General features: G+C 42.3%; 1 protein-coding gene across 1 annotated transcript in view; it reads left to right on the top strand.

The window, feature by feature from the left end:
- rragd (ras-related GTP binding D) overlaps window positions 1–14,738 on the top strand; it is a 31,544-nt gene extending 16,806 nt beyond the window's left edge. Inside the window, exons 6-7 of the mRNA XM_037125044.1 lie at window positions 7,975–8,123; window positions 12,895–14,738. Of these exons, the coding sequence (XP_036980939.1) occupies window positions 7,975–8,123; window positions 12,895–13,043 (298 nt within the window). The 3' untranslated portion in view covers window positions 13,044–14,738. The remainder of the gene's footprint in view (window positions 1–7,974; window positions 8,124–12,894) is intronic.
- Window positions 14,739–15,049: the final 311 nt, after the last annotated feature.

Consider the following 15,049-nt stretch of genomic DNA (forward strand, 5'->3'; position numbering starts at 1 on the left):
ATGGCCATGAAAACATGAGATTAAGTATGAGACAGCACTTTATTCATTTAGATAATTACACTGAATCCAGCATCTGCTGCAGAGAGATGCTTTTTATCACATCTCTAATGTGTGATGTGTGGGTTGCCAGCAATGCCTCAGGTACAGAGAGGACTGATTCTGCTGTCTGTCTGCTCTTGTAAAGTGTGGATTTATGCCCGATGTGTAAAATAATTCCCTGTGAAAGTCGTATAGTTCTTCACAGCTGCTCAGACACGTTTTGGGAAATGTATTCCATTTCCAGAAACTGTCATCTTGAGGTTTCAAAATTCTCTTCGGCTAAAGGCAAACAAAGCACTCTGCTCTGACGTCTTGTCATTTAAAGAAATAATTCAACTGAGGATTTTCACAGACACCTTCTCTCCAGTGTGCCACGGCGACTGAAAACCCATCACATACTGGCAAGATAAGTAAAAGTAAACGAATGCTTGAAACACCATTTCTGTCCTGTTCAGCATAGCAACTCGAAAACTGATGCAACAGCGATGTCACTGAGGTGAAATTAAGCCTGGAAATCATGCAGGTAGCGCTCGAGTGCCCGAGCCCCTTCACACGTCGTGTAACTGTCTGTCCTGAGTGATTTGATCACAAGTGGACAGCTGTTAGGGGCCATCCACGTGGAAACACTTTTTTGTGTAAATGCACGTTTTGCGTAGTTTTGGTTGATCGTCCAAATGGATCTTTTTTGAAACGTGGTCTTAGCGTGAAAAAATTGCGAAAATGCCGTCCTTGCGTTGTAGTTTAGACAGCGAATCTGCGTACTTTGCGTATCGATGACGCCATCACCCCACCCCTCGTCCATCAATGACGCCATTGCCCCACCCCTCGACTATCCATGACGCCATTGCCCCACCCCTCGACTATCCATGACGCCATCGCCCCACCCTTCGACTATCCATGAAGCCATCGCCCCACCCCTCGACCACTGATGATGCCATCGCCCCACCCCTTGACCTCTAGCCTTTGACCTCTTCACCCCGCGACGTCTCATAACAACTGCAACAACTTCATGCTGCAGAAGATATTGAGCCTATCAGGGTTACTAGGGCAAAATATTATGCTCCTGTGCCACTACGCTGAGCAAAAAAGGATTGTGGACAACCGCATAGGCCACATCATTTGTGTTTGGTTTCTCCTTCCACTGTCAGTTTGTATACAGCATGCAAGCTTTATGCGCATCTTCTTCTCCATTTTTGGTGAATTTCAAGTGCCACCTATTGGCCTGGAAAATGAACCACAGTGTGTTGAGCGCATTGAATGGATCCATTTGGATGCAAATATTCTTGAAATGATGCCAAGGAAAAAAAGATCATTTTGGTACGTGTGAATATGGCCTTAGTCTGTCAGGTCACACCTGTCAAGAACATGCTTCTCAACATGATGATCATGGTGATCTGATCTCACTCCAGTTTAATATATACATAAACACAGCCATCACTGAGCAAACGGACACTAGCTTTGACACAAAGAAAGAAAGACGTTCCTGTAGAACATTTACAAGATGGACATAATAATCAAAAAATGCATCACAGACAGGGTTTCACAAAGTTCATTCTAACTCAACAGCTCAATCATCACTCAGTCAATGAGTATTTCACGTTTCTGTGATTTCCTCTCCTTTGAAGTTTTGCCCTCATGTGTCATGTTGCTTTTCAATTCCTCTCCATTTGTGTAACTTCCCGCCTTTTCTCTGTGTTCACCTGTGTCCTGATGGTTGATCAGCCCTTGTAGGTTCATCCCATTTCACCTCAATTTCATCCACACTTCCCTCACTTGCGTCTTTTCCATGCACCTTAGTCGCTCCCACTTTTTGTCATGGAGGGACGTGAGGAGACCACGGGAGGAGAGAGGGCCGAGGAAACACGAAGCAAGACAAGTGGGACGTGCTTTACTATGCAGCATCGCGAGAAGCGAGGTCTGTCTCTGATGACGGCAGCAGCTGATCACAGCTGCATCAGCTGTCAGTCACCTTGGGTCCGCCCAACACAGATTTTCCATGCTGTCCTTTCATACACCTGTGACCCAGCACTACTGTTGTGCTTTTATGCAGCAATGATAGGGAATTAGGGTTAAATTTGGCTGGTTATTGATCACGATAAGATACATAAGATCCAATTTCATTAGATTGCCTCAGAGCATCACCCTTGAAGAAGGGAAAAGATGGCTAAATCACCACATCAGTCTCAGAAAAATTGTAGTAAAGTAAAGTAAATTAGCTTAATAACTACAACTGAGGTTACCATAACAGCTGTAATGGAATCCTTGACAGAGTTGAGGTTGGCAACATTCACTCTTGCACAGTATTAAATAGACAGCATGAAGGTTTAACAGGCATTTATTTAACACCAAGATGAAAGCACACAATCTGACTAACATGTAGTGTGTGTGTGTGTGTGTGTGCGTGTGCGTGTGCGTGTGTGTGTGTATGTGGCGTGATGCCAAGTGAGAGAAGACAGTTCATCGCATGCAAAGACTCCGAGTCTGTGTGAAACATAGTTCAACAAACATGAACTTGGCCGTCTGTGTATCAAAGCAAACTAGCACTAAACTGACTATGCAGAGATCACAGTGACACACAAACAGTGAACAGACACTAAGATTAAGCACAGGTCACCAAAGGACAGTTATATTACAAGAACAATAATAATAGTAAAAAATAAACAATATAATAAAATGGTAAGAAACAGAGTAGACTCGTGTAAACATACAGCTGTACAGTATGAACAGTGTGATTATAAACAGTGTGGCAGTCTATTGTTATTAATGAATAATACTTATGGGTATTAAAACTTGTTCAGTTATTGCAAACCAAAAATGATAAATGAGTTATGTGTAGTTATGTGTTATGTTTTTATTGCACATGTGAGGTTTACTGGGAGCAGTGCTGGTTATAAACTCTGACAGCAGCAGGAAGGACCTGTGGTACCTCTCCTTCACACACTTGGACCTGTGGACCTGTGGCCCTGTGGACCTGTGGGGTCCGTCATCCTGACCAGTAGTAGTTTTGGACCTAAAGACTGGGGAACTCTGGGAAACTGAGTTCAGTTCAGAGTCATTTTTAAATCCACAGTGAAAGACTTCAGCTGTGGATCTCAATGCCACTGTGATGAATTCAAGTGTGTGATCAGTTCAGACAATTATGTGATTAAAGTTATAGTGACTATAGTTGAGACCTGCGATTTAACATAATGACACTGAGATGAACTCTTCATGGTGGCACAAATTAAAGATGAGTTATCCTCAGTACTCTGCATTATCTCAGCTGCTGTCTGTGCTCTACATTATAACCAATCCTGCCATTTTTGCAAGTTTAAATGTCTTTGAAGCGGATGGCAAACTGTTTGCTGGGTGATCACTTTATTTTTTATTAAGGCTGATCTCTGGAGGAACTGACAGCTGCATCTGCATCTGCTCTGCTGTCTGGTTCTGTGGTTTGAGTTCAGTTGCTGTTTCATTCTCACAGATTTATCTCTCACCGGACATGTCAGGATGAGGAGCTCCTGCTCATGTCCTCATTATTCACTTTTGGGAAAATGAAGCCTCTGGATTGTTTTTATGAACCCACGACCTTAAAGTTCAGACTGTGCCTGTGATTTTCTGTCTGTTAGCTGCTGAATAAAACGACTGCACGTGAAGAATGTGCCGCAGCATGTATTTATACTGTGTATTCATACTGTGTACTGTGTCTGCTCAGAGGCACAGGAACCATTTCAACTGGCAGAATGCGCTAAAGTGAAACTCTCACCAAAATGCAACCTAGGCTTTATTTGTGAAAGTATATGAGTCAAACCTTTATGTAAAAACATAATCATTTACACAGAGGTGTGACTCATATATATTCAAAATTAAAGCCTAGGTTGCTTTTTTGCGAGAGTTTCACTTTAACGCGTAGTCCATATTTGTCAGCATGCGGTACCTTTGAGTTTGTTCTGGAAAACATTCTGGACAGAATTTCTCATTGTTTTGGATTGTTGCAATAGTAATAAACATATATTTGCATAAAGCATATTTGACCACTCCCATGTTGATAAGATAATTAAAAACTTGAAAAATATCCTTTGAAGGTTCATTGAAAACAGATAAAAATGTGTGATTCGTTTTGGATTGATCGCAAGTTAACCGTGATTCAAATTTCTTAAATTTCGTAATTTTCCCACCTTTTAGCTAAAACCTGACAACATCGTCTGTGAGAAAGTACATCCTGACCAAAGTACTAGTACTTGTGGAAAGCTGAACAAAGATTAGGTGCTGAATCCAAAAACGTTGCTGCTATTCTCTGCCTCCACCTCAACACAGTGTAGGTCAGTGAAAAGCTTTTGACAACCAAACCAGCCTCACTACATATCCACCCTTCATGATGTGCCTCCATGCTTTTTAGTCATTCTTCTTTTCCTAACATCTGTGTTTAAGTTTTAACGTTAACTGCTATGTACACAGTTTCACTTTTGCCTGTGCACACCAGAAGTGTATCTTCACACTCCAAATCTATTTTCTTCCAATCTACCCCTCATGTCAAGATACAGTGTGCCTTTGTATGCATACTGTGAGACAACAACTCCTGTGTGGTTCAAACGGAGAAGGAAGGCAAAATAACAATAAGCCAGGAGGAGAAAATTCATATTCATCTGATGAAATGAAAGCGCTGAACAATGTTACTCTCTTTTCTTTGTGAAAACAGAATAAATTACAAATGGAAACCAAGAAAGAACAGCATGTTATTGTTGTTGGACAAGTTTATTCATGAGCATAAACCCGTGAGATGAACTATCACACTTCAGGGGGGTCGTCCCCGTCCACTGCTCACTTACACCTCCTCTTTCTTTCCATATGAAGCTCTTCCGTCACTGCTTCCACCTCTCTCTCTCTCCGTCTCTCCTTCCCACCCTCTGCCCTCCATCTAGAAATTTCTGTGGATGAAAATCAGAGGCCTGTTGTTTTCCTGAATAGCAGCCACTGTGTGCATCCTTCCATTCATCCATTCAACCTTTATTCAAAGCTTGAAAAATCATCGAGGGCGAACCCTAATTTTCAATGATGTCAAGAGCACAAAAAAAAAAAAAAAAAGAATAGTTGCAAAAATATGAAACGGAAACACAACCAACATAATTGCAGAGCGGGTAAACAGACTGGGTACATAAAAATGATAACAGAGAAGAGGGATATGACAGAATACAGATCCGACAATAGAGAGCGCTTGAAAATGATAAGAACCTAGCAAACCAACATGACAAAACACAAGAAACACACAGGCGCACAAACCATAAATGACAGACAGCCACACAGGAGAGCACATAGTTAAAAAAAAAAGTTCCATTCAGATGCTGACTAGTTCGAACTGTATCAAGTTTAAAGTTAGTTTATGGAACACTGAAACTGAAAGCAGTTTTCCCAAGTTTAGTGTTTATCCGGGAACAGGAGCATTATACGATCACTAGATTGTGTAACCATGACTCTGTGACCGGTTTGATAAAGAGCTGACAGATGGTAGCATATGTTGCCCTTCAAACAGAAACCAATGGCTGTCATGTTGTACTGTTAAAGGCGCCAGGCCAGCTTCATATAGAATACAATGATGAGTGGAATAACAGTCACCAGCGATGAAATAAACCCAGTCTGGTGATAAGAGCTGAGACAGAGGCATGTTCTGTTCCAACCAGATACCCAAATATTTGTCCTCAGAAACGTTTCAGTGCAGTGTCCTGTCAGAGTGGTAACATACAGACCAATGTCTGCGATATCTCTGCCTCTTGAGAATATCATGAATATCTTAACATTTGTATTGAGGACTACTTTCAGTTAAGAAAGAGGATCTTGCAGTTTGTCAGAAGCTTGCTGGATAATTGCAATGGCTTTATGTGCTAGATAATCACACCAGCACAACATTGTATCATCAGCATTAAGATGGGCATTACAATTAGTTATAGAGGACGTATTATTGTCAGATCATGAATAAGATACGACCCAGTGCTGAACCTTGCAGAACCCTTTTAGACAACAGTAAAAACACATAGCGATCATTTCCTACAGTCACTCATTGTTGTCTATAGACAGATAGTCCTTGAACCAATTACAGGAATTATAAGTAAAACCAACAGCACTTAACCTCCGTATGAGCAAAACATGGTCAACAGTATCAAAAGCTTTTGTTAGATTCACAAAGAGGGCAGCACAGTATTTCCCTTCATCAACAGCAGATATGATCTCATTAGTCACTGAGGTGATAGCAGTAACAGTACTGTGATGGCTCTGAAACCAGACTGGTGAGGAAACAAAACATGATGTATTGAGAGGAATAATATGAGGTTAATAACGACAAATGGTTCCAGGACTTTAGACATGGCGGTTTAGAAACCGGTCGATAGTTGTTAATATCAGCTTCATCACCACCATTGTGCAGCAGGACAGCAGGTGCAGCTATAATAGATCTTAGTTATAACCCCAGAAGAAATGGGTTGATTAAAAAGATGAGTCATTTCAGAGCACAGGGCTTTAAAAAAATATTATTTTAGATTATAAATTATCCTCCACAGTTGCTTTCCTGATATCTAAATATCTTGAAGATCTACTATCCTTAACACCAGAGGAGGTGAAGTTGTGCAGTGTGAACCCAGATGTTTGGGTTGAGGAGGCTCACGAGGCAGCAGCAGAACCTCAGTGCAACATGTTGGAATAACTGATTTCCAACAGCAGCAAAATATTTGTTAAAAGCATCACAAATATCTGATGGCTTATTTGTTTGGCGGTTATTAAATGTTAAGCCACAAGGTTGTTTTTATTAATATTTACCACTTTCTAAAATGTGGATGGGTTTGCACAGGAGCTGGAGATTAATTCTGTGTGAATGGCCTTTGCTTTTCTGAATGAAGATATTAATGCATTTATTCTGAGTTGTCTAAACGCTAACCAGCGGCCTTCCTTTACCACAACCCCGGGCTTTTTCCTTTGTATTGAGCATCATTGATAGTTGCGAGCTGAACCAGAGGTCTGTCTTTAACCCTTTGCAAATCCAACACTTTGAACGCAGGACTACAGGACCGTGGTCACTCAGACCAAGTGCAAAGACTCCAGAGGCAGTTAGTTCCCTCCCTCCTGTTACACAGAATCAGATCTATCAGTGTTGACTATGACTTTCCTTCCGATGAGGTCTGCTCGGCTCATTGATCAGCTGTGATCAGATTGAGATTGACACATATCTCTTTTGGATGGTTTGAATAATTTGTTAACCAACAAGTTAAGATCATCCCCAAGAACCAGCATTTCTGAGTTACAGGACTGAGCAAGTAAGTCTGCTAAGTTATCAGTTGCACTGGAGATAGCTGAGGGTGGTGTGTATACACCCACGGCAATGATTGCAGTATTACAAGATATAGTTTATCTGTCACTGCTCTAAATGGTGTCACTATATCTTGTTCCTTTAAATGTATTGCTCTGTCAGTTAAGTTGATTTCACATGAAGTGACGGTGATTAAAACAAGCCGCTGTGATGGCGCACTTTGTTTTCAGAAAGAATGAACCTGCTGCCTCCATGTACAGTAGGTATTGTGTGTCAGCATTATTGTGTTCTCACTTGCGATAAGTTGTCATTAGGAAACTCCTTGCTTCAACTTGTCGTTGCATGATTAATAATTAAAGCAGTGATGTATACGTGGGCTCCTTTCTAAGTCTCACTTTCACCATGTAATTCTGTTCACCAGCTGTTAAATCTCCTGCGAAGATTAAGCTTTGATTTATGGTACAAGTTGGCTTACATGTCTCATTATAGACTAAATTAATGACTAAACTCGTGCTTTTTATGTTAATGTTTTCTTCTACACACCCACACACACACAACTCCAACAACCACTGTAGATCTTATAACAGCACTTTGAAAAGCTGACGAGGGAAAAGTTACTAGTTTCCACTTTGAGCTGAGTTTTTCTGTCTCATCTCCTTCAGTCTGACCGACGCTGAACGTGGTCTACCCTATGACAAGGAGTCTATGGCCATTATTCATCTGAACAACACAACCGTCATGTACCTGAAGGAGGTCACCAAGTTCCTCGCCATGGTCTGCTTCCTCCGCAAAGAAAGCTTTGAGAGGAAAGGTCAGTCCGCTCACAGTCACTACGCTAATGCACCAACCACCAAATGATTCCAAGGGTCCAGCGGAAAATGTCTGGTCCTTAATACAAACTTTAATACAATAGTCAAAGTCATTACGACTCCCAACATCCAATCACAAGCTCAGAATGATATTTGCTGCACTGCTAATGGTGGACAGAAGCCACGCTGCAATTAAACTGAATTTGTATTGTTATGTCTTTTTTTTATTTGCTCTCTGATTTATTTAGTTTAACATTACAATGACTGTTATCACTGTTCTCTTTGACTCTTTGACAGCAAACCTTTGTAGACAAATGCTCTGAATGACGTCACTTTAGATTACTGTGCGCCTGTAGAAAGAGGCCAGCACAGAAAAAGACACACACTTCCTTGAGGAAACAGAGTGCTTTCTGATGATGGAGCTGCCATGGAGCAGCGGGGGCTCGCTGCCTCTCTAAAGGGTACTTATCCACCGGCCGCTGATGGAGGGCATCACTTGTTCATCCGCCCACCTTTTTATACAACCTACAGGGATTTGAGTCATCAAGTCTTTGGTCCCTGGTTGCCCCATTACAGCGGTGGTTCACATGCAGTCACTGCAATTATCTGCCGTGACCAATCTTTTAGGACAGAACATCGGTCAGCTGTTTGTTCCTAGTCGGCGAGTGCCAGGCTACATCATTTTCCTGTCCTGAAAGACGCAGTGTACTTCCACATGCCGGCCGTTCACTCTCATCGCTGGGACTATTTTTGACTGAGCCCAATTTGGAGCTCGGCAGTGTAGTTAAGAAGTCTGATTCATTCCTCTTATTTCATATTAACAGTCTGTTTGATGTTCCAATAACTCCAGGAGCTCTTCACTAAGCTGACTGCTGTTAAATAAAGGTTTTGGAAACTTGGAACAAACAAACACGATCTGTTAATATGAAATGCATTTTAATTCAACCCAGCCGTTTCAGTTCACCCCCTGCAGTGCTGCTGATCAGACTCCACTCTTATCATGAGCACAGCATTGCAGCCTGTACACAAATCATACCGTATTTAGTGTATTTGAGTATGTCACCTGATTTAGTTTTACTTAAAGTCATGGAAGGAATATTAAAGCAGGACAAATACTTTTGTGTCCTCTGTAAAAAACAATTATAAAGAAACCTCACTCCACATTTACTTTTGATACATTTATGAAATGTACATTATGGCATTTTTTACTGCACCCCAAGGCCGGACAGCACAGCTCTTATCAGCTCTTCAAGTCTAAATTGATTCAGACACAAAAATGCACCACAGAGGTCAAAGCAACACAAGTTTGCACTCGTTTGACTGAATTCAGAGTCTCTAGAAAAGTATTTCTCAATAATCATGTCTGTTGCCCACAGAAAATAAAATCACTTTAAAGCCCTTTTGAGAAATGGGATGCATAACATTGCTGTATTCACCTCTGACCTGGTAAAATGATGGATGATGGGTTCCATTTGGATATGGACGAGACAGTCACAGTACCCCAGACAGCCCAGGCATCCATAGCAGGCATCCCAGGCAACAGATGAGAGTAACATCTCACGTTAAGTGAATGAGGTCCTCAGGGTCTCGTCACAGCATGCCGTGAAGGATGGTTGTAGCTCAGCAAGTAGAGAGGGGTGTCCAGTAATCAGAAGGTCGCCAGTTCGAATCCCTGGCTGCACGAGTAAGCATCCTTGAGCAAGATACAGAACTTCAAAGTGCTCCTGATGAGCAGTTGGCCCCTTGCACAGCAGCCTCTGCCATCGCTGTGTGGTTGTGACAGGAGCTTTGATCAGCCAGTGGGCTGAGACAGGATAAATATAGAAGTCTATATGTATATTTCTCTCTTCCAGGGTTGATGTGTGTGTTACTGTTCCTCTTTACTTGTACATGCGCAATGTCAAACACAAGGTGATGCAATGCACCAGATTAGCTCAGAGCTCATTTACATCCGCAGTGCCTTCCTGTATCCAGTTCTGGCAGCAGGACTCTCTAAAGAAACAAAAACGAAAGTTGACTTAAGTTGAAGTGACTTTCAGCGTCAGCTTGAAAGTTTCACTGACAAGCAAGTCAGAGCTCAGAGCAACAGCTGCTCCCTGTGTTGATGCTCTGATGAAACCTGTGTGATTTTATTTATTATTAGATTATATTTCCACTGGCAGGATATCGGCATGTAGACAGAAAACATTTAGACAGCAATGTAGGGAAATTGGAAACAGAATGAAAACCAGGCTGGATGCTGAAGGAGCCTCTCATGCTGATGTAGATAAAATATTATAAAAGGCATGTTATTACCAACTAAAATGAATGCCAAAGAAAATCAATACCAGCTTTGTGTATTTAACTCTATTCTCCATTTGTCCATGACAAATATGAATTTTTATCGGCCTAAAAGCGAGCAGCAGCTGATGAAGAGCTATGCGAGCTACGTGCCTGCTCTGCTCTGTGTACGGTCTCAGACAGTGTGGTGTTCATCATGATGAAGACTGTCCTGTACAGTCCACAGCGCCCCTCCTGTCCTGTCAAGGTTCCTGCTCACCTGCTTGTAAGTGCCAAGAAACAACACAGACCTACGATATAACCATCAGTGATGAAATTAATCTAGTGAGTGCGCTGAGGTAATCCTATTCTTTCATCAAGACAACTCAAATAACATTTTGATTAGTAGAAGATAACAGGACCGGCTCTGAAGCACATGAGCCTTTTCTTTTTTTTTTTTTGCAGTGCTGGACGATACATGATACATGAAGGACTCTGGACACAGCTGTAGACATGGTGAGGGTTAGGCTTCATAAAATGCTTGGAGAACCACGTCCTGGGGTTGGTCTTGCCTCTCCTCCTCTTCTCTCCTGACTTCTGCTCCTCTCTGTCCACACCTCCCTGTCTCAGCTGTACCCCATGTATGATAATGATAATGATAATGATAATTATAATGATAATCTCTTATTTCAAATCTGGAACCTGGAGCCATGCAGAACAGAGGGATGTCTGACCCGAACCTAGCAGGAGACGCAGAGACAGCTCACCGCTATTAACCAGTTCATGCTACAAACCTTACTACCTACTGCATATGGTGTCAGTAGACTTCTCCCTTGTCTCCCAGCTAGTGACACGTATTCGCTGTGCTCCCCTGACTCCGTCTTCTCCACCGCTTGTTTGCCACGGTGAGGTGACAGGATGTGTTTTGTGATGGACGTGTACATCCTGGAAGGGCCCGTGCTCGTGCCCCAGCACATTTGACAGGCTTTGACAGGGTCTTGCTCTTATTCTTGTTCTTCTTCACATTGCTTCCCATGTAGTCCCATATGTTGGTGCTTACATGTTTCATCTTCCCCGGCTTCCGCACAAAAGTCACATTTCAGCTGAGAAGATGCAGTAGAAACCGCGAGCAGAACTATTTTTGCATAAAAATCTCAGAACTCCACATTAAGATGACAGGCGGACCAGTGAATGAACAGCAAAGAGCAGATAATTGCTGCTGCAGTTATTACTGGATTGGAGATAACAAATTACCCACATGTACACTCTTAATGGGAGTTCAATCGCTGCTTTATGCAGGTAATGTTACAATCTGGAGTTATAAATCCGGTCCAAATGGGCCAGAAGCCTGTTGAGCTGAAACCCCCGTCAATCAAACAAGCTTCCACAAACTCGCACCTGGAAACAGCAGACTCCTCTGAGATGAGCCAGGCTTGTGTGAAACAATCATCACGTAACACAGGGGCAATTCTGTCTTTATCCTACCAATCGCTGTCTGAAAAAAAGTTCATGTGACTTCCTGTGTACACTGTCAATCAATCAAGTACAAACCCTCTACCTCGACTGCAGCCGAGGAGACCAGGACCAGAACTCTCCTCCAGTGCTCATACTGGAAGAAATGGAGGCACCGATACAGAAAGACAACTTCTAGTGACTCTAACTCTTCGCTTTGTTTCTGAAGACACAAGCTGTGACTTGTAGGACTTCACTGTCTGTGTGGTAGCTGCTGCTCCTACATGCACTTCAGCTCAACTCCTTATTTTCTAGTTGTGCACTCTGACGCTGTCTGATGTTGCTGGGTAACAGGCGGATAGTAACGCCACAGAATGACTATGGAACCGTTTTGTTTTATTTTTCCTTGAGATTAAAAGTCGGCACAGAGATGATGAACTGCAGAGCCTCACATCTGAGGACAAATGTGTCTGCCAGGGGAGCACAGAATATACGCTGCTGTTTGCTCATGGATGTGTCACAGTGTTTATGACGCCGACTGTTTCAAATTCACGTAAATTCATTTCTGCACTTTGCGTTTCGGTTAAATATAACCTTGAGATCTTTATCGTGTTATTGTCTTTATCTGACATCCTCAAGCTGATATCTGCCAGTATTTCAGATTTGTATTCAACATCAAGTCATAATTAATATTATGTTCAAGAAATGTTTGAACAGCAAAAGTGTCAATCATTAGCTGTATTTCAGACTCTCACAGTCTGGTCTAGCCTTTGGAGCATTTCCTGGTTGTCACCAGATGTTTAACACATATGTCACGATTTCTGCCACCCAGGCCCAAAAAAGTGACAATCTATGCCATGCGATGTTGTCATTTTCTCTCTTTCTTTCTTCTTAAATGGGAGCGCAGAGAATACTGGGATACATAAGGCCACAAAGGAAAGTTGTGGTGCATCCTCCAAATAGAGGATCATATTGGTTTCTATGGGTCATAAAGGATCTTCGACAGTATTTCCCTTTGTGACCTGTAACAGTCATGCCTCCGTTCTCTCTCTTCCCTCACAGGACTGATTGAATACAACTTCCACTGCTTCAAGAATGCCATCCAGGAGGTCTTTGATGTTCGAGTGAAAGTTCAACAAAATCGTAAACTCCTCTGTCAGAGGAGGTGGAGCAAACTGACTATGACCAATGGAGTGCTCAGCAACCACTGAGGACTGGTGACCTCACATCAGACATTCAACCTTCCCTTGACCCCAGAGAAGGGCTTCAGTCCACACGGACTCTGCCCTCCATCCTCTCTCCTCAGAAACAAGATGGCTGCCAGCTGCAGAGAGGACAAACCTTTTTTTTAAGTAGGCTCCACATGAAGTGTCTACAAAGACGCCCATGTCAAGGTTTCAACTAGTCATTGCAACAGTGTTGTTTAGCAGATTCAGAGTCATCTCACTGTCTGCGCTCAGATGGAGGATCCTCCAAACTCCTGTCTTTTGTCTGGCTCCCTGCTCCCCCTTTCAAGCAAAGACTATATCATTCATTATTTTATTTGTTTGTTTGATAGGGACAGAGCAAGATAAAGAACATCAGTACAAAATAGATGCTTTAAACACGGCCCAACAATAACCCTGTCTCTACCCAAACTATGCTTGTCGGTGGGCAACATAGGGAGAGACTCTGAGTACTTTACCACTATACCTAACCCATTAAGCAGGAATACTAATGAACATCCATAGTCCCAAGGCAGGTCACAGTGTGTGCTGTGTGTAGCTAGAGTTTGGTTGTATATGTAGTGTCTGTATAGCATTATGTATATGCTGTAGTGTATGCTGTTAATGAGGTAGTACAGAATAGGTCACAGTGTGTCAGTCTGTCCTCATCAGAAAAATAACTTCGGTCACTAGAAGTCAGCGACCTCTAGTGGCCAACATGATTATTACAGCAGCAAAGGCCATGAGGAGAAGTAGTATAAAGATTGAAAAGTCTGTATCAGGGGGAGGTCAACATGGACGCTCAGGACCTTCCTTCAGGAGGAGACTGCAGTTCATGTCTGGTGTGAAACCAGAACGTCACCGAGTTCCTCTCACTTACGAGCACGCTGTTAACATAGCGAACATGTAGCTGAAGTTACACCACCGATGACGTTTTTAACATAAAGCACAGTGTTCTCCTATACCTAACCAAGCTCTGACCCACAATGACAGCCCGGTGTGTCTGTCGCTGGTACACTGCAGCGGTGATGTTTCGGGAACAGTGATGTATGTCAACAAAATCAGTCCTCTTGCTATCAGTTAATCAACAGATCAGATCAGACTCTCTCCTGCTGTTTCCTACCTGCTGACAAAGTGAAGTGGGGTACCCGTAGCTCAGCCTACATTAGAGTACTGTCTGCAGTGGAAGCACACAGCAGATCCGGTGTTTAGGTACAGACATACAGGCTACGTACGTGAACTAGTGAAAACGACACTCCTGGTTTAAATCAGTCCAAGAGACATTCACTCAGTAGAAGGAATGTAAACTTTCAGTGTAGCTTCTTATAATTAAGGGTTATACCGTGCAACTGACATTGCTGTTTTCAGCCGTGCCTAGTGTTTATCATGGTGACACTTCACTTCTACAGCAATCCCTCTTTAATTAAATGTGTACAGAGGTGACACTGAACCTCACTCATGATGAACATCGTCTGCTCAGTTAGAAAACATGTCAAGTCCCCATTTAATAACTAATTCATGTATTACTGTTAACATATTATAACATGCTGTCCCCTGTTTCTTAAGTTATATATAAAATATGCTGGGAATATGTTTTTCCCCCTCATGGACACCAGCCATCTAAATATGCCAGATTTTTTTTTTTTCATGGAAATCAATGCTATATTATCTGAGAGATTAATAAATATGTGGAAAATGAAAGTGAGAAAATATTCCTGGATCTGTCCCTTTATCTGCACCAAAGGTTAGTGTGGTCTGCTGTGGGGTGAGACCCTCCTCCACCCAAGTAAGTAAACCAACCAAGAAATGGATGGCATGGGTGAAAGGTAACCTCCTGGGTGGGGGTAATGTAAGAATGAACTTTGAATCTCAGCCTTCCACCAACAAGATCCCAAAGTATTCAGGAACAAATGCAGAAGTGCACAGATCCATACCAAAAGGGCTGAAGACCAGGAGATTAGACTGCATGTATTTATTGAACATTACTGAGAAAAATCTCTATGAAGCTGTGC

This window comes from Acanthopagrus latus, chromosome 16 (assembly GCF_904848185.1).
Source record: "Acanthopagrus latus isolate v.2019 chromosome 16, fAcaLat1.1, whole genome shotgun sequence".
In the NCBI taxonomy this organism is placed as follows: Eukaryota; Metazoa; Chordata; class Actinopteri; order Spariformes; family Sparidae; genus Acanthopagrus; species Acanthopagrus latus.